General features: G+C 40.3%; 1 protein-coding gene across 4 annotated transcripts in view; it reads right to left on the minus strand.

The window, feature by feature from the left end:
* Positions 1-2,408: 2,408 nt before the first annotated feature.
* The window catches only part of col15a1b (collagen, type XV, alpha 1b), a 44,070-nt gene continuing 19,141 nt past the window's right edge, over positions 2,409-27,337 (minus strand). For 2 of the 4 annotated variants that reach the window (XM_077537058.1, XM_077537035.1), the window contains 41 exons: positions 27,110-27,262; positions 25,709-25,783; positions 25,196-25,294; positions 24,120-24,231; positions 23,902-23,942; positions 23,637-23,801; positions 23,517-23,543; positions 22,552-22,614; positions 21,633-21,710; positions 21,410-21,472; positions 21,182-21,334; positions 20,191-20,343; positions 18,032-18,085; positions 17,851-17,886; positions 17,618-17,755; positions 17,490-17,549; positions 17,383-17,418; positions 17,256-17,297; positions 16,994-17,056; positions 16,209-16,244; positions 16,016-16,099; positions 14,606-14,671; positions 14,230-14,265; positions 13,433-13,495; positions 13,154-13,243; positions 12,685-12,720; positions 12,436-12,489; positions 12,289-12,345; positions 12,046-12,105; positions 11,287-11,331; positions 9,901-9,982; positions 7,576-7,601; positions 7,280-7,378; positions 7,059-7,203; positions 6,718-6,773; positions 6,516-6,647; positions 6,300-6,398; positions 6,139-6,213; positions 4,259-4,456; positions 4,049-4,164; positions 2,409-3,901 (listed from right to left, as the gene is read on the minus strand). In XM_077537058.1, the coding sequence (XP_077393184.1) occupies positions 3,679-3,901; positions 4,049-4,164; positions 4,259-4,456; positions 6,139-6,213; positions 6,300-6,398; positions 6,516-6,647; positions 6,718-6,773; positions 7,059-7,203; positions 7,280-7,378; positions 7,576-7,601; positions 9,901-9,982; positions 11,287-11,331; positions 12,046-12,105; positions 12,289-12,345; positions 12,436-12,489; positions 12,685-12,720; positions 13,154-13,243; positions 13,433-13,495; positions 14,230-14,265; positions 14,606-14,671; positions 16,016-16,099; positions 16,209-16,244; positions 16,994-17,056; positions 17,256-17,297; positions 17,383-17,418; positions 17,490-17,549; positions 17,618-17,755; positions 17,851-17,886; positions 18,032-18,085; positions 20,191-20,343; positions 21,182-21,334; positions 21,410-21,472; positions 21,633-21,710; positions 22,552-22,614; positions 23,517-23,543; positions 23,637-23,801; positions 23,902-23,942; positions 24,120-24,231; positions 25,196-25,294; positions 25,709-25,783; positions 27,110-27,262 (3,489 nt within the window). In that variant the 3' untranslated portion in view covers positions 2,409-3,678. The remainder of the gene's footprint in view (positions 3,902-4,048; positions 4,165-4,258; positions 4,457-6,138; positions 6,214-6,299; positions 6,399-6,515; positions 6,648-6,717; positions 6,774-7,058; positions 7,204-7,279; positions 7,379-7,575; positions 7,602-9,900; positions 9,983-11,286; positions 11,332-12,045; positions 12,106-12,288; positions 12,346-12,435; positions 12,490-12,684; positions 12,721-13,153; positions 13,244-13,432; positions 13,496-14,229; positions 14,266-14,605; positions 14,672-16,015; positions 16,100-16,208; positions 16,245-16,993; positions 17,057-17,255; positions 17,298-17,382; positions 17,419-17,489; positions 17,550-17,617; positions 17,756-17,850; positions 17,887-18,031; positions 18,086-20,190; positions 20,344-21,181; positions 21,335-21,409; positions 21,473-21,632; positions 21,711-22,551; positions 22,615-23,516; positions 23,544-23,636; positions 23,802-23,901; positions 23,943-24,119; positions 24,232-25,195; positions 25,295-25,708; positions 25,784-27,109; positions 27,263-27,337) is intronic. The other 2 variants (XM_077537052.1, XM_077537044.1) reach the window with 2 other exon arrangements.

Consider the following 27,337-nt stretch of genomic DNA (forward strand, 5'->3'; position numbering starts at 1 on the left):
TGGATTTCTAATGTGAACATCCTGTTTCCTACATGCTTTATTTGAGTCGTATTTTCTATGTGACATGCTTTTATTTTGGTGCACTTCCGGTAGTGTAGGAAGTGCTATCCACTAGAGGTCTCTTTACACGTAACAGAAGACGCCAGAAAGAAAGAAAAAAGAGGACCGTGATTCAACATGTTGCTGACTGAATCGCCATTTTTCATCGTTTTGTCTAAGCACCTAGCTGGAATGGGGACAAGCTCTTACTGTAGCAAACCCAGCCAGAAAATGGTGAAGCGTACTGGTGTTCCTTAAAGTTGTTTACTGTATAGCTCTTACGGTGTGTCAAAGAACTGAACAAGGAATGAATAAACAACTTTAAGGAACACCAGTACGCTTCACCATTTTCTGGCTGGGTTTGCTACAAAAGTCTTAGAGCGAATTTTATTAGACAGACTTCAGGGATACATAATGAGTTGTGACAATCAATTTGGTTTTAAAAATGGACATAGCCCAGACTTGTGTGTTTACACATTAAAAGAGGTGGTGTCCAAATATAATAGACATAACTCCACTGTATTTTTGTGCTTTTTAGATGCATCTAAGGCTTTTGATCGCATCAACCATGGCAAACTTTTTATTAAACTGCAAGAGCGAGGGGTTCCTTCATACTTACTACGTATTATGTATTACTGGTATACAAAACAAACTATGCAAGTCAGATGGGGGACAACTGTCTCAACATGTTTTCCAGGTACAAATGGGGTAAGACAGGGGGGGATATTGTCACCAATTCTGTTTAATTTGTATATGGATGAACTGTCAAAGAAATTACATGAATGCAAGACTGGATGTATGGTTGGAGATAGGCTCATTAATCATTTAATGTATGCTGATGACTTGGTAGTAACGACACCTTATAGTGCTGGTTTACAGCAACTACTTAAAGTATGTGCTGAGTATGGGGTGCAATATGACATCCAATATAACCTTATTAAAACTGTGGTAATGATGATTAAATCTAAGGCGGATCAAAAGCTGATATTTCCATCTTTCTATTTGTCCAAACAAGAACTTAAAGTTGTAACAAAGGTAAAATATTTGGGCCATGTGTTGAGGGATGATTTAAGTGATGATGATGATGTACTGAGACAGTGCAGAAAGTTATATGCACAAGCAAATATGCTTGCGCGCAAATTTAGTTACTGTTCTGATGATGTTAAAATTGAACTCTTTAAAGCCTACTGTACTCCATTATATTCCCCACATCTATGGCGCAACTATAGAAAAGGAATAATGAATAAGATCAAGGTTGCATATAATGATGCTTTAAGAATTCTGTTAAAATACCCTAGGTGGGAGAGTGCAAGTTTATTGTTTGTTGCCTCAAATGTTCCAACATTTCATGCACTGTTAAGGAATTTTATATATAAATTTATGTGTCGAATTAATAGATCCGGTAACGGAATTATAAAATCGATAAATGATCCTTTTTTAAGTGATTCTAGATACACTTCATTGTTCTGGAAATACTGGATACATGAACTGTATGTTGTTTGAACAAAGGACTATTTTTTCATGTGTGTTTTCATATAAGTGTGCTTTTTGTATGTTGTTGTATTATTTGTTTGTTCTTAATGGACTTGAGTCTGTCAATAAAGATACTTATTATATATATATATATATATATATATATATATATATATATATATATATATATATATATATATATATATATATATATATATATATATATATATATATATCTCCATCCATCCATTTTCTTGACCGCTTATTCCTCACAAGGGTCGCGCACAAGGTGCTGGCGCCTATCCCAGCTGGCTTTTGGGCAGTAGGCGGGGGACACCCTGGACTGGTTGCCAGCCAATCGCAGGGCACACAGAGACGAACAACCATCCACACTCACAAGCACACCTAGGGACAATTCGGAGCGCCAAATTAACCTGCCATGCATGTCTTCGGAATGTGGGAGGAGACCGGAGTACCCGGAGAAGACCCACGCGGGCACGGGGAGAACATGCAAACTCCACCCAGGAAGGCCGGAGCCTGGACTCGAACCCGAGTTCTCAGAACTGGGAGGCGGACGTGCTAACCACTCGACTTCTGTGCTGCAGTATAAATCATGTTCTAATAATAAAATTTGTTGAGACTGTGAATTTGGGGTTTATGGCTTAAATATTTTAAAAATAAAATCAAGCAAAAATTTTACTGTGTATATAGTGTGAATCTATATAATATAGTATAGATCTGAGTTTTTAAATTGAACTAAGTATCTATGCTTATTTATTACCTAATTACTCTCACGGTCTCACCTCTTTCTCAAACAAGTTTATATGAATATATGCGATGAACCTATAATTTGTAACTTGTTGCATACTATAAAACTGAAGCATGCACACAACCACTTCTAAAAACAATAATTCGGTATTTATTCAGTGACAGTAAGTACAAATGTTCTCCTGCCCTCAGAAGCTCAATTTTTGAACAGCAAAACCAGACAGGACAGAAAATAACATTTTCAAATGTAGAAAACTTTCTTTGCCTGTTTGCACGAGTTCACATGGTCCAGACACAACACCACCATCAATACTTGCTGAGAGAAAACAATTCATCATTTACTGTAGTGCCTAAACAAAAATGGCTATTGAGTAAAAAATACAATTTATACATGAACGTAAACATACATATATACAATGTTTTCATTCAAATTTAAGTGACCTCACTAGACTTCCAAAGTATATATTGCTACAGTATAAATTAATAGAAATACCAAAAGAATTTAAGTTGAGGTTGAACTGTTGACATCGCTGAATATCCTTAAATAAAATGGATTTAAAGGAACAATTTGTAATACATGAAAAGGTTATAAGCAGGGGGGACTTTGTGTGCATTTTTACTGTTTTAAGGTTTTCCTTAATGTTTGCAATTTTGCAAACCAGCATGCCTGGTTAATATTCTCTGCGATTATACTAACCAACTGAGCGTTGCTTGTTTTCTATAATATATGAATTTATAATGGCATCACAATTTTCCCCTTTATGTCCATGCACAGACATTTTCTAATAGTGTCCTCATGCCTCATCCCATTTTCTGAACCGCTTATTCCTCACAAGGGTTGCGGGAGTCGATCCCAGCAGGCTTCGGGCAGTAGGTGGGGTACACCTTGAACTGGTTGCCAGCCAATCCAGGGCACTAAAGTGTAGTGTAAACCTAGATTTGTTTTAATCGTCACATAGTCATACACACTACTGCTATGTAAGAACAATGAAGAGGAACATTTTTCTATTAAAGGGTGCAGACGCCAACCCAAATTAAAAAGACAAAAATAATTAAAAGTGAAATTATATGGGCTTGACAAATTTTTGTTCTGTCAATACTGGATTCTAAAAGTCTGTTTTACCTACTATGCAATATGTTCCTTCTCTGTGAAATGTATTTAAATGGCCTAAAAATAAATAACTTGACCTTCACTTGGATGCATCCTTCAATTTATGTTGTAACAAAGTTCTGTTTGGAAGCCAATTAAAATTTCAAAACAATTCAGCTTCTGCACATTATTCTTATCCGAAGCATAATGTGTAAGAGCACCAGCCTGATATTCCTGTACAGACAGACTACATGTATCTCAAATGGTCTACTCAGCACGCTTTCAGCAGAGCTGCTTGTGTGTTGTCTTCAGGTCTTCCGTTGATGTACCTTCCCGACGTATGTGTTCTCTATACACAGTACGATGTAGTGGTTGGAGCACGAGCGGGTGTGTTGTCCTAACAGGCGTCCGGGCTGAAGCAGAGCGGCCTGACCCGTCACCGCCATATCGGCAGTCCTCCACGCCTCGCAGTAGTTTATGGTCGCGCGGATTCCAGCCGTGCTGGAACCGTGCCAGAGCAGCTTTTGTGACCTGGAAAAGGAGAGAGAGGGACATGTGTGCAGTAAGATGAGTGCACCTTGACATGGTTGACAGTCAATCACGGGCACACTGAAAATTGCTCTACGTTCCGAAAAACGCATTATTTGTCACATACATGAGATTGGAAGTGCACATTACCAAGCCGAGTCAGTCAGCACATTGCGTCCATCGAAGGAGTAAATGGGGATGGAGGGGTCAAATATGCCACCATTTCCAGAGAAGATAGACATCCAGCTTTTGAACAGCATCTCACCCTGATTGACAAGGACAGTAAATACAAACAAAAACAAAAGTGACTATAGTGATGCCTTCATGAATAACATGTCTAACATGCATCGTCATGCTCACCCTGAGATTAACCACAGGCATGTTGTCGCGGTCTGCCTTCCTCACAATGGTGGCCAGGTCTTGCAGGTGTGAGGACAGGAAGGCCCTGTATGTGCTCGTCAGCCCCATGGCCCGCGCCTGCTGGTAGCACTGGAAGTCGGCCCCACGGATGCCTCGCATGTCCCCTTTCAATGGAGCGTTTAGTGCCACTAGATGGAGCTACATACAGTAAGAGAAAACACAAGAACTTATTTCTAATGTCTGTCATTCAGCACATGAAGCAACTTTGTTGTGTGGTCTTGTATCTTCATTCTGAGAACAGAACTTTGGCTACCACGCAGGTCACGATTTTTAACAGCTGTTACTAATTTGAGTTGAAAATTTCAGCTGTCAGAATGTGTGGCCTCAAGTTTGAAAGGAGTCAGGATTTTAAAGTAAGGTTTCAAAAGAGGGTTTTGCGTTCATGTAGGGTCACGTTTTTTTTTTTTTAAACAGATGTTACAAAATGTATTTGAAAAATGCAGCTGGCAGAATGTCTGACCTCAGGTTTTAAAGGAGTGAGGATTTTAAAGCAGGTTTCTAAGGAGGGTTTGGCTTCCATGCATGTCACTTTTTTTAACAGTTGTTACAAAATTTATTTGAAAAATGCAGCTGTCAGAATGTGTGGCCTCAAGTTTTAAAGGAGGCAGGATTTTAAAGTAAGGTTTCAAAGGAGGGTTCGGCTTCCATGCATGTCACTTTATTTTTATGTGTTACAAAATTGATTTGGAAAATTCAGCTGTCAGAATGTGTGGCCTCAAGTTTTAAAGCAGTCAAGGTTTGGTAAATGGTCTTTCACTTGTATAGCGCTTTTTCATCTGTTAAGGCACACAAAGCACTTCACACTGACATTGCATTCATCTACTGATGATAGGAGCAACAAGGGGGTTAAGTATCTTGCTCAAGGTCATTTCAACATGGTCACAATGGTGAGGGATCTAACCCACAACCTTTAGGTTGGGAGCTAACCACTCAAACACTGATCCATGTCACCCCAAGGTTTCTAAGTAAGGTTTCAATGGAGGTTTTGGCTTCCATGTAGGATCGTGAATGTTAACAGTTATTACAAAATTGAGTTGAAAAAATTCAGCTATCAGAATGTATGACCTCACGATTTAAAAGAATCAGAGTTTCTAAGTAAGGATCCAATGGAGGGTTTGGCTTCCATGCAGATCACAATTTTTAACAGCTGTTACAAAATTGAGTCGAAAAATTCATCTGTCAGATTATGTGACCTCAGGAGTCAGGGTTTCAAAGTAAGGTTTGGCTTCCATGAAAGGTCACAATTTTTAACAGTTAAGAAATTGAGGTGAAAAATTCAGCTGTCAGAATGTGTGGCCTCGGGTTTTATGGGAGTCGGGATTTCAAAGTAAGGGTTCAAAGGAGGTTTTGGCTTCCATACAGGTCACAATTTTTAACAATTGTTACATAATTGAATTGAACAATTCATTTGTTAGAATGTGTTGCCTCTGGGTTTTAAAGGAGTCAGGGTTTCAAAGTGAGGTTTCAATGGAGGGTTTGGCTTCCACTGTTTCTGATATAATTAGCTTTTGAAATAATGGAGAACACTATAAAGATGCGCCCAAGAAGATCTGATATAAAAGTTATATAAAAAAATGCTCATCCTCAGGGTAGATTGATGTATCAATGCAGCAATATAAATGCTGTTGCTGTGATGTTTAAACAAACAAGGTCAGCCAAAAGTACATTCAAATTCATTTATTAGGCTATGAAACCTTCATTCCTCCCATAACTAATGACATAGCCCCCCCCCCCCAAAAAAAAAAATGTAATTCAAACAAATAAAACCAACTGCACAAAGTCATATGGAAGTGTAAAAAGTTCAAAACATTTACACTCACCCCAGCTACAGCATTGAAGGTCTGTGGCAGTATGTTAAAACTGGGCTGATATCCTCGACTGCCCTCATGCAGCTCCTACCCAACAAATACACAATAGGGTCATTTTTCAAATATATTTAAAAGCCCTATTTTTCTTTAGTGTATTATATTTGTGCGTGTACTTGGCTGTGGCTCCTGTGTGGTCGGCTCCATTCTCCAGGTTTGTTGTGGCCTTGAGGTGCTGACGAGAATGACGCTTCAGATTGGATCAAATCTCCAAGCTGAAAGGACATGCACATACTTACTGCAGTAAACAGCCCCAAGGGAGAAAGTAGGGTTTGTTGGGCGCTTGGGCAGTCAGGGAAATCATACCATTCACACGCAGGTACAATACACACCTGAACTTTGCGCCATCCACTCTGTGACCTGATGTAAAGCTCTCCACCGCTTTCAGGCACATATGCTAACGTTCCCTCTGGAGTGTGATGGGTCTCTCTGGTCATAGCATAAATTGTCTCGTAGGTGATTACCTGAACAAATGCATCATTGTGAGAGGATTTGCACATATTAATTCAGAATAATTCTGATTATGTTTCTTACCAGGTTTGAAATTCCAAGGGGGCCAGGAGGACCGGGAGGGCCTGGGACACTGACACCTGTTGACAATATATGCATTCATAAAAGAGTATAACGAAATAAAACTTTCCTTGAAGATGTTATCCCCCCCTTCAGTTTGTATTTATTTATTTATCCATCCATCCATTTTCTTGACCGCTTATTCCTCACAAGGGTCGCGGGGGGCTGCTGGCGCCTATCTCAGCTGGCTCTGGGCAGTAGGCAGGGGACACCCTGGACTGGTTGCCAACCAATCGCAGTATTTATTTATTTTTTTATTTATCTATTTATTTTATTTTATTTTATTTTATTGTGCCTCTACACACCTGCTCCAAAAGCAGGTAGAAGTCCTGGGGGTCCGGTAGGGCCAGGTGGCCCTCTGGGACCTGGGCGCCCAAACCCAGGGATTCCACGTTGGCCTGGAGAACCCGGAGAACCTGGAGGGCCGACGACTGACTCGCCTTTAGGACCCTGAACAAACATAAAATACTCACATTTCGCAATTCATAGTTATTCTGTAGTATTGTGGTTCCTCATCAGAACTCACCACAAGTCCTGACCGCCCTGGTAGTCCTGGAGGACCAGGAGGGCCCGAGTCACCCTTATCTCCCTTCTGACCTTTGGATCCCTGGCCACCTTTATCACCCTGAGCAACCCACATATATATATATATATATATATATATATATATTTATATATATATATATATTTATATATTTATATATATATGTGTGTGTACAAACAGTAAAGACATCAGCCTATCAGCCAGGAAACAGAAGCTTTCTGTGTGTCAAGTTCTTGATTCCATTGCCCCTTAAGAATCACACATAGAGCTGTACTCACCACAATATCGTCAGGAAATGCAGGAGCTGACAAACCACAACACATTCATGAGAAACGTTTCCATTTACTCAGATAAAATAAAATACAATTTAAAACAAATAGAAAACGGCTGACTAATATACATCTTATGATGGGAAAATGAAGCTTCATGAAGCACTTGCAATATACAGTATATATTTTTTTACTCCTCTAGATGGTGCTCTTGGTTCAAAGTAAAAGACTAGCACAATGGACATTGATTATATTTCAACTGTATCTTTAAATCAAGAGTGCCATGTAGAGGAATTAAAAAAATATATTACAAGTGCCCCCTCCGTGAGCCGGCACCTTATCGTGGTGGAGGGGTTTGTGTGTCCCATTGATCCTAGGAGCTACGTTGTCTGGGGCTTTATGCCCCTGGCAGGGTCACCCATGGTAGACAGGTCCTAGGGGAGGGGGTTGGACTCTCTTCCACTCTGGAGTTGCCCACGGTGAGAGGCGCAGAGCAGGTGTGGGCATACTTAATTCCCCTGGCTCGGCGCCAGTTACGTTGGGGTTCTCCCTGGTAGACGAGGGGGTAATCCTCCCTCCGCCTTCGGGTGGGGGAACGGGTCCTGACTGTTGCTTGTGCATATGCACCAAACAGTTCAGTTCAAAAAGGGTGGGTAACTGTTTGGAGTACTTGGAGGGTGTACTGGAGAGCGCTCCCCCTGGGGACTCCCTCGTCCTGCTGGGGGACTTCAACGCTCACATGGGCAACGACAGTGAGACCTTGAGGGCCATGATTGGGAGGAACGCCACGTCTGGGGACTCTAAGGTGGGCTCTCCTATCTCTGGGGTCGAAGTCACTTAGGTTGTTGGAAAGCTCCTCGGTGGCAGGGCCCCGGGGGAGGATGAAATCCAACTGGAGTTCCTAAAGACTCTGGATGTTGTGGGGTTGTCATGGTTGACACGCCTCTACATCGCATGGACATCGGGGACAGTGCAAGAAGTGGGACTGGAGGGTGTGTTCCAACTACAGAGGGAGCACACTCCTGAGCCTGCGTGGTAAGGTCTATTCAGGGGTGCTGGAGAGGAGGGTCAGTCGGGAAGTCGAATCTAGGATTCAGAAGGAGCAGTGTGGTTTTCGTCCTGGCGTTCGACCGTGTCCCTCGGAGTCCACCCTGTGGGGGCTGCTTCGGGAGTAAGGGGTACCGAGCCCCCTGATACGGGCTGTTCGGTCCCTTACAACCGGTGTCAGAGTTTGGTCCGCATTTCCGGCAGTAAGTCAGATTCATTTCCAGTGAGGGTTGGACTCTGCCAAGGTTGCCCTTTGTCACCGATTCTGTTCATAACTTTTATGGAAAGAATTTCTAAGCGCAGCTGAGGCGTTGAGGGGGTCCGGTTTGGTGGCCCCAGCATTGCATTGCTGCTTTTTGCAGATGATGTGGTGCTGTTGGCTTCATCAAGCTGGGATCTCCAACTCTCACTGGAACAGTTCGCAGCTGAGTGTGAAGCAGTTGGGATGAAGATCAGCACCTCCAAATCCGAGACCATGGTCCTTAGTTGGAAATGGATGCCGTGTCCTTTCCGGGTCGGGGATGAGATCCTGCCCCAAGTGGAGGAGTTCAAGTATTTTGGGGTCTTGTTTCACGAGTGAGGGCAGGATGGAGCAGAGATCAACAGGTGGATCAGTGCAGCGTCTAAAGTGATGAGGACTCTGTATCGGTCCGTTGTCGTGAAGAAAGAGCTGAGCCAAAAGACGAAGCTCTCGATTTACCGGTCGATCTACGTTCCAACCCTCACCTATGGTCACGAGCTGTGGGTCGTGACGGAAAGAACGAGATCCCGGATACAAGCGGCCGAAATGAGTTTCCTCCGCAGGGTGTCCGGTCTTCCCCTTAGAGATAGGGTGAGAAGCTCGGTCATTCGGGAGGGACTCAGAGTCGAGCCGCTGCTTCTCCGCGTTGAGAGAAGCCGGTTGAGGTGGCTCAGGCATCTGGTTCGGATGTCTCCTGGACGCCTCCCTGGAGAGGTGTTCCGGGCATGTCCCACCGGCGGGAGGCCCCGGGGACGACCCAGGACACGCTGGAGAGACTATGTCTCTCGGCTGGCCTGGGCACACTTTGGGATCCCGCCAGAGGAGCGACTTGCAGTGGCTGGGGAGAGGGAACTCTGGGTTTCCCTCCTAAAGCTGCTGCCCCTGCGACCCAACCTCGGATAAGCGGTAGAAGATGGATGGATGGATGGATGGATGGATGGATGGATGGATGGATGGATGGATGGATGGATGGATGGATGGATGGATGGATGGACAGATATTACAAGTGTTTCATGAAGCTTCATTTTTCCATCACTATGTCTTACCAGGTGTCCCTGGCTCTCCAGGTATTCCAACTTCTCCTTTTTCTCCTTTAGCTTTAACAATATTGACCCTGTTATTTGAATCCTACACAGAGAAATAAACACACTTGTCAGCATCACAATATGTAGTTGTGATCATGTTTATATTATCCACACACGAACACAATTGCAATACCCTCAATTGTTAAATACGGTATATGAAGATGAACATGGTTATTTATTAATAACACATCATATGCATACAAAATGTTAGGACATTCAAAACACAGCTTTGTTAACAGTAGATTCTGTCAAGTCATAAGCATGTTTTTCGGTTATGGCTCTGACATGGCAATTTTGTGAGAATTCAGTGTAAATATTATATTAAAACATTGGTTTTTGTTTAGAAGTTATCTATTGTATACAACAATGGATAAAGGCTGTAGGACAGGTGGTGTAAATATGTTCATGTACAGTATCTCTTTCAAATTGTATCTGCAGTATCTGTCCCACCAGAATCAATAGAAGTTTCACAAAGTACATTTTGCTTTATTTTGTGATTATTGTATGAGTAAGATCCCTAATATATTTGACCTAGTTGAGGAGATGCTATTATTGATCTGTGCTACTGACATATTATTGACCTGAATGATTATTTGTATTATGTATGCCCATTTCTTAAAATGTGTCTGTGAGTGAGCTGGTATGGGTATTGGTGTTTACATAGATTAGCATTAGCATCTAAGAACTAGCACATATAAGATAAGCCCGGTATAACGTTAATTTCACTAATACTGTACTGGATTCCTGTATGCACCATTCATTTGTGCAGCCTGGACAGGGAGTGGCGGACATCCACTTGGAGGGATGTTATTGTAATTCAAAACATAGGCAGTCTCTATAGGGCTCAAAATAGTCCCTGAATATTGCTGACAAATTTGCGCAATTGGCAACAATGAGCAGTCTAGGTTACATGCCCGAGCTCTGCCACCGCTCCTCAAATTGTGAAGAAAAGAAAAAAAAAATGCACATGGCTCCCATAAGGTTAGACACATTTGAAGAAGACACCTTCCACCACACCCAAGACAGTAGATGAATAATATTGGTTAGATAATATGGTTGAATTCCAATCAGAAATGTTCCACATTGTTTAAGCAAACTCCTGATAATGAAAGCAATTTAATGATTGGAATTCAGCAAAGAAGCAGAATGTTTACCCACACACCCAATACCACAAAAACTGATTCCCATAAATGCAATAAGGAAGATGAGGTCAGGAAAGTAAGGGGGGAGGGACAAGAGGTGGCCAGAGAGCTGCCATGCTGCTCGATCCACTTCTCAAAAGAACCATCAGATGGTAACCCGTTTCAAAATGAAACAGACTTATCAGATGGTCTGACTCAGACTTACTAGTCCCTTTTTGCAATGTGGTCTGGGGCGCACTGGGAACACTGTCTTTAAAAGAAGAGCATGTTATCAGCTTTGAATAATCATCACTTGGCATGGCTCCACAAATGGAGAAAAAAATGAAGTGAAAAGGATCAAGTATTATCGCAAAATATGGAAGGTTCGGTTAGAGTTAAAGTCTGAAATTTGGTCATAAAAATGTGCTGACTCATCTACTGAATTTGTTCAGACCGACCATCCGTCCGTCCGTCCATCCATCCATCCATCCATCCATCCATCCATCCATCCATCCATCCATCCATCCATCCATCCATAGCAACAGTACGCTGGAACTGATTATTTATAGCTTGTTGTTGGATTTTGGGTAAAACTGGCTTTGAAATAAGAAACAATCAACAAATCATTACTCAACCAGCATCGCAGAAAAGATTGTGTTCGAGCTCAAAGGAAATATCTGTCAATATAGGAACTTTAAAAGGAGAGGATCTGCAATGTTCAGAAATTAAGTAATATTAATAATAACAACAACTTTCAAGGGACCCAAGAACACTTAACTCCTGGTAGTCATTCAAAATGACAAAGACAAGTCTTATGACCAGGCCCTGATGCCTCTCAAACTTGTCATGAATTACCAGTGGATGATCACGACAACACCGTTTTTTTTGTTTGTTTGTTTGTTTTTTAGTATTTTTTAAATCTTCCCAGCCCATCAAAAATATAAATACATTAAAAAAAAACAACAGCTCAAAGTTGAAGACTTACTCCATTCATTCCAAGAATTCTTCCTGGAAGTCCAGGCGCTCCAGGTGGACCAGGGGGTCCCTGAAAATAGGAGATTGACATCGTGTAAAAGGGATGCCAATCCAATCCGTTTTGTTTTGTAAATGCAATTGGTAAAGACAACCTCATAAATTGATTTGAATTGATGGGTTGAAATGCTTTCAAATTAAGATTTCATTATGATGTGATGGTGTGCTGTATGAAAACTAGTCTGTCATCTCTTACTGGCAGGCCAACAGAATCTCCTTTTTCCCCTTTTCTACCAGGCATACCATGTCGCCCCTGGCGAAAGACATTTATTTTTATTTATTTTTTGTACAAGTGCAAAGCTATATTTTAAAATATAACATACATGAGGCACAAATTACTTACAGAGCGTCCAGGGAAGCCATATTCTCCCTTTTGTCCAGGAGGTCCATGTGGGCCCTATTTTTATTTTTATTTTTTATTTTTTTTTAAAGCAACACACATTATACAACAGACATTTCTGTATCTTCGTCATGAGAAATCGAGCAATATCAAAGAACTGGTTCTGGTGCCTAAAACCAAAATAAATAGGTGTGCAGCTTTCCCTGACAATATTAGTTAATAATATAGTTGTGTCAGTTTGGATGAACTTACAATGGGTCCCGCAGGTCCAGGAAATCCACGGGCACCCTATAAAAAAAGAACAAATTGCGGAACTATTTGATTGATTTGGCTGTAATATTCTACTACCATATTATATTATTAATATTCTGTGAGATTTAACCATTCTCCCGTCATTGCTAATTACAGTTCGTCACCACTTTTTTCTATGGCCGTCCGTCAGATCTTCTTGCCGCGTCGGTGACAGTCAATCGGCGTTGAGAACGTACTACTTACTATGTCACACACATTTGAAGCACAAGTCACAGCCAAATAAAGACAAAAAAAAATCCCCCCAGAGCAAATGGGGCGTACGTCAGTGACCTTCCGTCAGTACTAAAGGAATGCCCACCTCTGATACATTTTTTCCCCCCTATTTTTTTTTAGCATACTGACTAAATAAAATGGCAATTTAAAGTTTGCAGATCCTCTGCATTGGATAGTTCTAGGTATAAAGGACAACCTTGATGCCTTTGGGCCCATGGGGGCCGCTTGGTGCAGATAAAAGTGATCCATCTGCAGCAATGGTCACACCTGGCTCTCCCTTTGCTCCCTGTTAACACCGGAGAAATACACACAATATTTGTCACATTTGTATATTCATGTGGCAAATAAGATTATGAAAATTTGAACTGAAATGACTTGAGTTTTTTTTCGTTTTTGTTTTGCATGCAAGTTTTCGCCATTACAATACTCATAAAGGACTATAGAAATAAAAATGATGACTTGACTACTCTCTTACCTTGAGCCCTGCTGGACCTTGGATACCTGGAGGGCCCATGTTTCCATTTGGTCCTCTGGGGCCCTTGAAGGTTAAAAAAAAAAAAAAAAAAAAAAAGACAAATGAAATTAACAGTTTTTGTCACGACTGTATTTTGTCTGTGTTTTGTTTGGGGCAAGGATTATGTTCAGGTCATGACTGTGTGGTCAAGTGTCAGTTTTGAACTGATGTAAACAGGATGTAACCGCATCTATATTCAACTGGTAAGAATATATGTGAAGTCAGAAGCTATGTGATGTCAGGAATCTTTAATCTCTTTATCTGGTCAGAAAAGCCAATCGGAGAAATCCATGTCAGTCCTATTACCCACATGTCTAGCCACAGCCAATCTGATTGAGTCGCTGTCTAGATAAGCCTGACATTGAAGTGTGTGTTTTCGTCGGATTATTCTTCTGTTCGCCTGTGCACCTCCACAGCCCAAGTTCGCTTTAGCGTCTTTTGATTCTTGATACATTCTCGTTGTTTCTGGTCTAGTCAAGTTAGTTCCACGCCTCTCGATGTTTTGCGACTAAAGACTTAAAATCTTATTTGTGTCTGCGTTTTAGGGATCTAACCCCAGAACGGTCCTATGTCCTATACAAAGGGAGCAGAATCCCAGGTCACAGTACAGCTATTCCTTAATTTTACCTGCCCTGGAAGTTTAATGACATCAAAAACGAAAATGATTTGTTTTTTAACGACTATAGATATTTGCAAATGGTCAGTAGGACATATTTCTTCTTAGAATAAAGTGGATATGTTTGCGAAAATGCTCTTACAGGGAATCCAGCTTTGCCAGGCAAGCCCTCAGGTCCCTGCAACATGCAATATAACAAAGCGCAAATGTATACATCACTATGCACGCACATACGAACAAAAGTAGGAGAATTGTATTTGTATTTGTTTTCTTAATACATATGCAGGCTCATACATACTCATAGCTGTCATAGTTAGCTAAAGGCAAAACATTTCAAACATGCATCATATACTTTACTGTAGCTGATGTAATGCATATGGAGAGGCTTCAACCACATAAACATACACATTGAACATAAAGGTGAATATTTCCAGCCTTGTTCGGAGAAGTGACCATGAAACCTCAGACATATATTCACTTTATGTTTATATATTATATGTATTTTATTTTCTACGTACCTTTGGCCCTGGTGGTCCTCTGATTTCTGTGAAGTTGAAGATACTCTCTGTGGCATTGAGAAGTAACTGCAGACGCACAGGAATTGGTTTGAATTGAATTTTGCTTGACTGGATTTAGAAGCTAACAAATACACAAACCATATGTGCGTGTGTTAATTGGCAAAGTCATGGTTAGGATATATAAAAACAAATCAAATTTGCCTTGTCCCTTACACAGAGAATTTGTAAAAACCATTTCACACAGTTGTAACAAAACATGGATCATTTTTTCTTTTATGTGAAGCCTATTCAGACATGCAGTTACAACTCAAAAAGGGGTTGTTTTTTGCACAATTACTATATTATGACTAAAACAAATTAATTTTAGTGAAAAGACTATTACTAAAACTAAATAAATATTTCTTGTCAAAATTAGGACTGCTGTAGATGTGTACTTAGAACAATTTTGTAGACAAATTATGCTAGTTGAGAGAGTTAGAGTTGTGGGCGTAAAATAGTTTCTTCTTCGTAAAAAAAATGTCATGTATATATATATATATATATATATATATATATATATATATATATATATATGTCATGTTTTGGTTTTGTGGGGGGTGGGATTTTGTTTTCTTTTGGTGTTTTTGGTTGTTTGTCATGTGTTCCTGGTCTCTTCCCTTGTCCCGTTATGTCAAACCACGTCCACCTGAGTGTTTCTTCCCTTCCCAGTGTATCCACCAATCAGCTTCCCTTGCCACTTGTGTCTTGCCCAGCTGTGTCTAGTCATTGTCAATTAGCCTGTGTGTATTTAGTCACCTGTTTTCCGTTCGGTTCTTGTGGAGTCATTGTGCCTGTTCATGTTCATGTCCCTGTTTTCCATGCCATGCCATGCCTTGTGTTTGTTTTTGATCTTGTTAATTTTTTCCATAGTCCCTTGTTTACATTTTTTGTTAATTAAATCCCCTTTTTTTTACTTGCATCCCTTGCCCTGTTTTTGTTGCCCCCTGCATTTGGGTCCTCCCTCCAACACCCCCACATCGGGACAATATGTATATATATATATATATATATATATATATATATATATATATATATATAGATAAGCACTGAGATTCCCACATACAGATATTCATATTTAAGTTGACAGGTATGTATTTTTGGGGTGGAAATTGTCAATGTACGTTTTTTTTTTTTTTGTTTTTTTTTTCAATGAATTATAGTAGCATGAGGGGGGTTGGCACAACTGCCTCATAGTACGTCCAAAAATGTGTATGTATGTTTAATAGAAGATTTGAAATTGCCTAAGCATGGATCTCTTTCTTAATGCGTCATCCCTGTTGATGGATGGATCAATGATGTGTCTTGCTCCAATGTCCCTAAGACTAATAAATAAATAAATAAATAAAATGGATGGCAAAATGATGTGCATACATCCGTCAGATTGATGACAGGTCCGGGAGGTCCAGGAGGCCCAGGTGGTCCTATGATGTTGAGCCCATCCGCACCGGAATCACCCTTGCAGGAAGCAAAGCGTATTTTTTATTTATGCTCACAAAAAAACAAAAAACAAAAAAACAAAAAACAAAGACAATACTGTAGCTGGAAAACAAGTGACTGAACCTACCTTTTGCCCTGGCCTACCCTTTTCACCTTTAACACCCTGTTTCATAAAGAAAATAAGGTTAGTGAGCCGAACCTTATGTGCACAATCACAATATAGTAGAAGCTCTCAAGTAAACTACTCTGAAAATAGTCACACAAAGCTAGCACAACTAACTGTGCGCACGGATGGCGTTTCCTTTATTTTGGTATTTTGCTAGACTAGTGCTGCTAGAAGAATGTAATTGCGCTGTTGTGGGAGGAAATGTAGCCGACTCTGGGCCAATCAAAAGGGCTCTCATTAAACCATCTAAAATGGAGGCGTTGCAAGGTGTATATGGCAGAAGTACTTGCTGGAGTCCACACAGGAGATTGACGCACGGACATTTCATTTTACAAACAAATAAAAACACGCTTGAAATCTCCCAAACACATTTGGAAATAAGAAGATATGGTTCAAGGAAATCAAGATTGAATCACTGGCCAAAGTTTGGTGCAAATTCAGAACTGCTCATCATGCAAAACACCACCATACCTACAGCAACTCTTGGTGGTGGTAGCATCATGCTTGCGGCTGTTTTTCTTTAGCTAGAAGTGGAGCTTTTTCAAGGAAGGAAGAATTATGAACAGTTCCTCACAAACTGAGACATTTGGAGTTTTTAATTCACAAATAAGAGCGGCAAAATATTGCTTCATCAAGATGTGCCGCACTGATAGATTATTACCCCAAAATACTATGTTGTAGAAGCCAAAGATGTTGTAACAATAGTTTGGATTATGCAGATTTATGCTGTAGACTGATATACATACCCTCGGACCTGGCAGTCCAGCAGGACCCTGCAAACCCTCTCTTCCATGGGCCCCTCTTTCACCCTACAATAAACCAATGGAAGAAACTGAATTAATAACTGTAAACTTTGAAAGTCTATCACTACTTTATGCACTATTGTGTTTAATATACCAATGTGAATGTCTAATAAACGAATGTCTAATACAGTAAATACATTTAGCTTAACAGGAAAAGCAGCAATAAAGGACAGACAGGTGTGTTAGTGACATGTGGGAGTTGTACCTTGATGGAGGGCCCTGGTGGACCTGGGGCTCCGTCCTCACCCTATAAAAGATATTACAGAGAGCAAAAATTTGATGCCACAACACTAGCTATCATCTGCATTTGTACTGCAAATATGTAGTACAACCTTGGGACCTTGCGAACCAGGAAGACCAGGTGCACCCTAAACAAAGGAATGGACATATACAATAAAAAACAGCGAAACCTTTAATTCACCTTTGAAATCACACTGACCTGTGGGCCTGGGACACTTGTTCCAAGGAGCATGTCGCTCTTGCCAGATCCCTCCATATCCTAAAAGCAAGGTCGGATGTTGTGCATGGGGCGGATAGGATACAACAGAAAAGAAACAAGGTCACCACCTCAACAAATAATTTGCTTCCTGCAGGACTGGGTGGGCCAGGGGGCCCTGGTGGACCCGGTGGGCCTCTTCTTCCTGGTGGACCGCTGGGCCCTTGAGGTCCCACTGACCCTGCATTGCCTGAAGATCCACATTCACCCTGGGGACATGCAGAGGCATTCATTACTCGGTCTGACCCTTTTTGAAGTGAAGTGCAGTTTACATTCTGACATGTCCAACAATCAGCATAACTACCTTTGGTCCAGGTGATCCGGGTAAACCTCTGTCACCCTAAAGATTTAATGTCAAAGGACAAAAAAAGAGGTTTGCCAAAAGAGTATTTACGAAAGAATCCAAAATATGGCAGAAATGCATGCTGGGTAGCAGGGGGTTTATCAGAGCAGGCAAGCACCATCATCATTGATGATTAGCATACCTTCTCTCCCACAGCACCACGGAGGCCTGGAGCCCCATCTTTTCCTACTGGACCCTAAAACAAATACGCTGTTATGGACAATACTGTGATCAAATGAAATGATGAAATAGAGTGATATGATGATGTTAAGCAGCTTGTTGACCCCTCAGTCATTGCCAATCAGGGCCAAATCCAAATGTGACAGTTTGTTTAAAGGAATACTCAACTTCCCAGTGATGAGATGATGCTTGCCAAAATTGCCCACCAAAAATCTAGTGTTTGATGAAACACTTCACAGCATTAAATAATAGACACATTTAGTTATTACACTGAATAAATAAATATATGCAAAACGTATTTGCTTTTTTTTGCTCCCATTTTCCATTGTAGCCTATGAACTCTGTACACAAAAACAATTATGTTGAGATATTCCATCCACGCCATATCATATATCATATATTTTGAGGGGGCACAGGTGGGTTCAGAAAACCAGTCAATAGCCAAGATAATCTCAACAGTCCAGTTGCTATCGATTCAATGCCTTAAAAATACAATGACCGAGATGAGTGAGAATTTTCCCATTCAGTCAGTATCCCGTGTAAAACAGATCTGGATCTGGAACTGGAACACGCTGATCCAAAGCTTCTTGAATAGTGAGTGACATGTTGCTGCTCACCATGCAAACACTGGGACTTTTTCAGCTTCGAGGAATTTAGATGAAGTGCTCACTAACACAGATTTAGAAAGTCTTCCATCTTTTGAAATCCGCTCATGAAAAATGGGAGCAAAATCAAAAGCGTTGCGTTTATATTTTTTGCTCAGCATACATTTTATGCTGAGCTTAATCGCTGTAAGTTTACAATGCACTTCTCATCAATATTTTGACGTGTTTGACATCACTCCCTGTCCCGTCCCCTAATTTCCGGTCTAAGTCCTGCCCCTTTACTTCCGGTCTAAGTCCCGCCACCTTTACCCAAACATAGACTTATGACATCATACTTTCAGTGGCTGAGAACATGTCCAGACATGTCCAGTTTTGACCCCGCCCCCTATGCCCAAATATGAGCATCCTATGACGTCATACTTCCGGTGGTTGAGAACATGTCCAGACATGTCTGAACATGTCCCGACATGTCCTAGCAATAGACTGATGATGTCATTTTGACCCCACCCACCCTTGTGCCCAAATATGGACTTCCTATGACATCATACTTCCGTTGGCTGAGGACATGTTCAGACGTGTCTGGCCAGCATGTCCCAACATGCCCCTATGCCCAAATATGGACTTGGGGTCAAAACAAGACATGTCGGGACATATCCTCAGCCACCAGAAGTATGTCATAGGAAGTCAATATTTGGGTAAAGGTGGTGGAACTTAGACCGAAAGTGAAGGGGCGGAACTTAGACGGGAAGTTAGGGGGTGGGACACGAAGTGATGTCACACCTGTCAAAAAGTTTGACGAGAAGTGTATTGTAAACTCTCTCTCTGCTGCAACGAAGCATTGACAAAGTAAAATGCAGACTACAACTCTGATTACTCATGAGTTGGAATGTAGCATGAAGTAGTGCATAATTTTTTACTCTCATCCTTCATGGAAAGCTGACAGGTCATCTTTCAAGATTCCTTGTATTCCTGTGATGTTCTCAGAAACACTTAATTGCAAGGCAGAATATTTAATTGTAATTGTGTTTTCTTTTCAGTACGCCTAGAACAATGTGTTCACTGAGAACATAAGTTATAAAAAAAAAAAAAGTGCAAATGTTGAATAAGAGAAGCAAAAGTGATTCACATAATTGTGATCGCATGCATGTTTGTGTAAAGCTCCATTCAAGTGAAATCAATTAGCAGATAATGTCAAACCAATTGGATCATCACAGGGTAGAGACGTGATGTTGGTTTACACACATCTGCATGGATGCAGACCACTTCAGGCATAAAAGACCCAGCTGTCAGCCAGAAGTTAATAGACCATTGTCAGAGTGTACAGTCAGTAGCCAGAGGACTAAGTCAATGACCTCTTTATTACTCATGACAAGATCTATCCACAAAATAATTGTCACTTTTATTGCCTCAAACTAGTATCTAAAAAAATAAATGATGCTGACTCCGTACAGTGGCTTTTGACTGTAACACTGCATTATGGTTTGCTGGTTTAGCAAGCAAACCAAGATATATATACCTCGCCCGATACCCAAGCAGAGCTGAAGTCAAGCCCAGACCCCGAAGTAAAACTGGACTCAGAGACTCTGAAACCAGAGCCAAGGTCAGAGTACAACTCTGTGCTCAAACCTGAACCACCAGACCCAGAACCACTAAACCAATCCTTAAACATCTGAAACAGAGTAGAGAGGAGGAGCAAATGTTCGATGCAGAACGTGGACAACAAGATTCAGGAGGGGGCATGTTGGTGACGGGAGATGAAGAAAGAAAAGAGTAGCAATTTGATTGTACATAACAAACACTTTTAAGTAAAGGAAGAGTTAGATTACAGGAGTGGCACACTCGGTCATCGAGGGCTGGAGTCCTGCTGGTTTTGCACGTTTCCCTTCTCCAACACAGCTGATAAATGATCAGCTTATCAGCAAGCTCTGCAATAAGCCTGATAAAGATTCTGTTGATTGTAATCAGCTTGTGTTGGAAGGGGAAACCTCCAAAACCTGCAGGACTACGGCCCTCGAGGACCGGGTTTGCCCACCACTTAGTTAGAACAACACTTTTAACAACAGTAAAAATGTACAGATTTAATTCTGTAGATCCATCCAAGCGCAGAATGACATAAAACCAACTTTAAAAAAAAAAATTCTTGATATGTAGACATTTTGGGCCATCTGCTTCGGTCTGACAGTGACGATGTGAAGCTTGCCTTTGCTAAACATTGACTAAAGTGGTGTGATATTCACAGTAAATAAAGATGAAACAGCAGCTGAAAAATAAAAAAAATATAGATACCGGTACATAAGTTATATATATTCTTGGATTTTGTTCTGCTTTCAACACAAAGCCATAGGCCTAAAAGGCAAATTGAAGACTTCTATTCTTGTACGAAACATGATCTGTTATCATCTTATATGTGTAGCTCTTCAATTTCACTCTTTGAAAAAGTATTGTTAGTTAAAAAAAGAAAAAGAAAAAAAAAAGGCATATACATTACATTTTTTTACGTGACTTACTGGCATTCCTGGCTGGCCTTTGAGTCCATCTTTACCTGGCGCACCAAGTGGCCCAGCATATGCGTGAGAGAAGCCTTCAGCAATGGCAGCTGATGAAGGGTTGGTCCCAGGGGGACCAGGTGGTCCTGGAGGCCCAGGTGGTCCAGGAGGACCCTGGGGAACACAGTTACATTTACTCAATTACGTCGGCGCTCAACTGTTGTCTGTACACTTCAGATCTACCGTTACCCTAATCAGCTCAGTATCACTGTCCAGGTCCTCAAACCCAGAACCCAGCGCGTCTTCTCCGTACTACAGAACGATGCACAACAACACAAACCACACATGCAGGAACGCATAGATCAACAGATGTTAGTCATTTGATCATAGCTCAAATTTATCAAGTATCGCACAGTCTTGCCATAACACATAACAAAACTGGATTTGATTACATATATATAACAATACTTACAGATACACTGCGTGATCTTGGGGGTCCAGGAGGCCCAGGTAATCCTGTTGGGCCTGGTAAACCAACTCCAGGATCCCCCTGGAGGTAGGGATGTCAAGATAAGAACATCAAAAAAGTGAGCAATCTTTTAGGAAAGGGGCTTTCAATGTGTGGCAGTGAGTGTCCCTTCAGAACTCGACGACTTGAGTTGGCTTGACGAAAACTATGGACTCTATTTTCGTAGACGGTGCATGCGTAAATGCGAGCGTATCCCGACTTTCATGCAGACTCAAGCCTTGATATGCCTGTTTTGGAATTTGGTTCATCGCTCTGCACCATGCCAGAAGTTGTGGCGCACTGATGGTGGGTTTGATAATTCGGTCGCAAAAATTTGTCGGTGCAGGTCGGTGCGATTTTGGTGAATTTGCTCAGGTAGACAGATTCCGACCTCCTTTATCTGTGAAAAGTGCTATGGAATCAAGAATTGTTTGCCGTTAAAGGGAGGTGATTTACACCTTGAAGAAAACTTTCAGAACAGGCTGGGTGCTGTTGGGAGTAAATCCTCTTTTAAAACACGTCTTAAAACACATCTGTATTCTTTGGCTTTTGGCGCACCATGAGACTTGCTCTTGGTGTTTTCTGGTGTGTATGAGTTTGATGTTTAGTCTACTTATTTATGTATTTATTTATCTCTTTATTCACTACTTCTTATTTATTTACTGATGTAAAATGTATTTACTTGTAAAAAACAAAACAAAACAAACCTGTATTCGCACTTCAAAATATTTGCTTTGTTCTTGTTTACTGCAAACTGATATTTGTTTATGTACAGCACTTTGTATACAACAATGCCTATTCTTAAAGCTCTTTATAAATAAAGTTGAGTTGAGTTGAATAAACAAAAGTGCACAGGATATGACTGACCGTCAATTAGCTATACCTTATCTCCTTTGACTCCAGCATCTCCATTCAAACCTGGAAATCCTTGAGGTCCTCTCTGACCCTAGAAGTAAAACCAATGTTTTATGACTGATGATAACATAAAGCATGTCAATGATGACAAAAAAGAAATACCGTATTTTTCTGACTATAAGTACAAGCTACTTGTATATCTTAAAAGTGGAGGTCAGACTGGCACCCAAAATCCCTGTTCCCTAATCGTGTTGACGGCAGTGAACAACTTGCGTTTGGATTCGAAACATACGCATCTAACTACATAAATGTTTTTCTTTGTCGTTTAAAATGGCTTACCTTTATTAGAAAATCCCATCGCTTTGTGGCCAATGGTAGAATCCAGGTTGTTTTTTTCTGCCTTTTGGTGCTGTTGTTGTGGTAATGTTAAACTCGTGAGCTAGAGCTGGGGAAACAGTCCTTTGGTTTGTTGCTATAATAGGCAGGAGCAAACTAATGACATATTGATCATCACATCATCATTAGTTGCCATGGCTACTAGTTCTTCTATGTTCCTTTGTATTATTTTCTTCCATTTTTTCCTCCTACTTCCTTATTACGGTGGTTGGCAAATACTTTTGGTGCATTTCCGCAACGTTCTAAAATGGAGTGCGTGCGACAATATTCAATGATTTATTATTATTTTAATCCAACAATTCAAATCTTGCGACAATACGACGCACGATTCTAGTTACGGTCAGCCATTTTAAACTAATAAGAAAACCTTTTCCATAATTAGAAGTAGTTTCAAGTCCAAGGGGAACTTTGTATGCTGCTGTCAATATGATTAGGGAAGGAGGATTTTTGGTGCAAGTCTGTGCTCTTGGTATCATTTTTTGAAACGTAGTCTAGTAGCACTTATATTTTTCTACTTCATGATGGATTTTTTTGACTGGTGTGACTTAGACTCCGGAGCGACTTATAGTCTGAAAAATACAGTAATACAAATCTTACTGCATCTCCGTCGTCCCCCTTCATTCCCTGTAAAACATTTGTTGAAAGTAAATGAAATGTCCACCAACACAGCTGAGTAGGAATTATGTTGGCGATGGGCAAACTTTGTAAAGCACAAACCTGCTGTCCTGGCTTTCCTGGTTTTCCGGGGATTCCTGGTGGTCCCTGTGGACCTCTTGACCCTGGCTCAGTTTCCCTCAGTGGAAGAGTGGCCCCAGGGGGTCCAGGTGAGCCTGGTGGTCCAGGGTCCCCTGGCTCTCCTTTCAAAGTGTGCTTGACAAGAACCTACAAGTTAAATGATCACAGATTTTTTTTTTTTTTTTTAAATGATGATGAAGACACAATAACGCATAGATTGAAACAATATTCATGACACTGAACTGACATCTTCAGATGACTCCCCTGGCTCATCTGTTTGCTCAGGCCCTGGAGATGATAATTTACAAAATTAGGACCACAATGGCAAAATTATTACAAAAACAGTCTAATCAGTTTCATTGTGACAATAATTACAAAATATGAAGCACTAATAATAATACGAGGAGGCACAACAAAAACTCCACCAAGACATACTGTACAGTAACAATAATTCATTCATGTAACCTCTTAGCACAATTTCTTCATTGGTCTCCATTGAGTTGTGATGACTTGAATATTCGCCACTCTCCAACGTTGGGGCCTTTGTGGGTGGCGCTCTAAGCGGAACAGTGCTTTCCTGCAAGAAATGATCAGTGGGGAAAACTCATTTACAGTTTCTTATTCTATAAAAGTGGATATTTTCCTGTCTGAACACTTTAAATTTCATTCCATCAATTTTTCCAACTGAAAAGAAAAAAAAACAATATAGAAATTGTAATATTGGAATAGGAATCTAAACCTTAATGAAGGACACAAAATACTTATTTATGAAAACAAACATGAATCAAAAAGGACTATTAAAAACTGGGACCCATTTTGAATACCCAGCCTAACTTTGTGAATCAATCTTAAAATATTGCAAACCAGCGTTATAGCCCTCTTTCAAATCATCCATGGTGTTTCTAATTCCGAGACAACATCTCTCGTAATTCGCCTGTAATTTCTAAGGGAACTGCAAATATGATATTTGTGTTATTGGGAAGCAGGCCTACAATGTTGTGGCTTGTTCACATTTCACTGGAATTAAAATTCCCCTCCTTTTGAGTGAAAAGCATCTTGGGGGCTAACACTGTTTGGCAATAAAGTATCCTGATTCCTGAATGACAGAACTTCAGCTTTTAAAGGATTTCTTTTGAGGTTCAAGGATAGGGTGGTTGACTGACTGGATGTTTAGGGTTAGCCTGACTTCCCACATGTGGGAGGAAGAAAGATGACCAACAGGCACACATTTACTTGGATGTCGGTGCTTTTGATAAAACCAGTCTTATTCAACGGCATTGACAGAAACATCCATTCATACTCAAGCTTGTGTAAACAAGCTGAATTTCACAAAATGTCTTCCATGGTTCAGTCACAACATAATAATGTAAGTAATGACGAATAATGATGTTCAGCATGGCAGCTTTTTTTTTTATTTAATTCATTTGGGGGAAGTTAGATTTTTATTTGTTTATTTTTTTTCACACCGAAAATAATTTCAAATGGACCTGACTCACCAACTATAAAATAGACTGTAAAAAAAATAAAAATCCTTTAAATACCTGTGCTGCTCCATGTTTCTTTCCATCTGTCTTCTTGATCATTTGTTCCTCTATCTCTCTGTCATCCAGGCCATGATCACCACTGGCATACCCAGAAGCCTTAACCCATTACATCATGTAAAGGGAAAACAAACGTTAGGGAAAATTATTCAGACAATCAATAATTATCATTATTCATTATCATATCCTCATCAAACATTAATATTTTAAATTCAGAAATAAGTAAACATTTTAGTATGGTCTCAAGCAACCTCACACAGTGTTATGGATGAATAATATTTGCATAAAATATTTCATATGAATGTCATTTAGGACTTGAGAAATTGAACAAAAGCATCAAATGTTTTTTTTTTTTTTTTTTTTTTTCTTCCCAGTTTTCAAATACACATGCTGTGCTCTTACTTTTCTTATTGAGTGAATGATTATTGAGTCAGGTTGTCTGGCTACAGAGAGGACTACCGTAAACATATTGTATAGAGCAGGCCTATATGTTGTACGGTGTGTTTTGCTCACATCAGGATCGTCATCCTCACACTGCTCTTCGGCTACCCTGGGATCAGCTTTGATAACCAGCTGCTGAATGGATCCCTGTAAAAAAAAAAAAAAAAAATGTACTAGAAGGGTATTATTTAAATTCTGAGTTCGTTGGACTACACAACCATTGATCTCTCTTATTATATTTAGTACTTGCTAATCTAGTCTCTCATCAAGGAAAAGACTGGACATAGTGAAGGACAATCCACAAGCTGATATCACAATGTACAACTTAGGAGGAACATAAAGATACAGTCATCATACAAAATCCTAACTGTCCATTCCATTGGTCAGGAACTCACATTAATTCTAATGACGTGACAAATATGCTCATATTCATACATGCATGCACAAGCACACTCTCACACATGAACCCATATTCCATAACGGATGATGGTGTTGTGAAGATGCTTTTGATCCTGCACATTCTACACGCAAGAAACGAGAATCAATTGATTGTGACCACTGTGCATTGAAAGTGTCTCTCAAACTACTCTCGGCCGAAACAGGTGCAGTAAGAATCCATTTTGCGTTCATGCTGTGATTTAAAAAAAAAAAAAAACAACTATAATGCTATTATATAATTCTAGGTTCTGAATGTAATGGTACAAAGCACAAGCCATGCCTTTGAGCTGACCTAAACAAAGTCTTAATGGCATGTCTGACTTCCTCATCCGCTATCATCATCTTACTCCCTTATCCGCTCGCCCTTTCCACATGGCAACCCTTCACCTCCCCACTTACTTCCTCTCGATGTTTGATCCTCAAAAATGATCAACAAATCTACGCAATTGCATTCCTGAGGATCTTCGGAGGTCATGACATATTTTTGGTCTGTTTCAGCTGCATTGAACATGGGCTGAATATTAAAATGGTAGCATACCCACAGGAGTATTGACCTTTTGTTTTAAACATTTCACCTCAGCTTCCTACTCTGAAGTACTTATAAGTACATGTTAGCAAAGTTACCCATTTGCAAACATTAGGACACTCTATGTTTTCATTTGTTTTTCGCTGATTTGTGTTAAAATGTTTTTGTAATGTAATATCTGTATAGCTTGTGTTTTTAATTTGCAAATATTTCCCTCATCTATCATTTTCTCAGTGTTTTCTACCCATGAATTAGCTGTTTCTCTCCTTTTTTCCTGCTTACCTCTCTGAGTATACACCACATGGATTTAGTTTCTTTCTCTGCTGTTCAGTTTGGTGGTTCTTTACTCGGTACATAAAATAAAAATACTATATACAGTACTATAATATAAATACTTCATACATATGCTGCTATGCATGTATATGTAGCATAAATTGGTTCAATTAACAGCTACATATACAACGTCAATAGCATTTACAGTACATTAAACACGTCTATTTTCTACTTACCACAAACTTCTCAAGCCCTGTGCTCCCAGCATTCGCGACAAAAATGCCAGAGTTGTGTGAGAAAGCGAGTCTTTCTGGCCTTCGAAGGAAGGTGGTCCTCTCGGCTTCGCCACAGTCCATGTAGAGACGCACCTCATTGTGCTCCACCACAACCTATCATGACCAAAAGACGCAGTCCTGACTTAAATATAGTATTAATATTAGCCTTAAACTTACTCAGCACTTTGG

Source organism: Festucalex cinctus, chromosome 1, assembly GCF_051991245.1.
Source record: "Festucalex cinctus isolate MCC-2025b chromosome 1, RoL_Fcin_1.0, whole genome shotgun sequence".
NCBI lineage: Eukaryota > Metazoa > Chordata > Actinopteri > Syngnathiformes > Syngnathidae > Festucalex > Festucalex cinctus.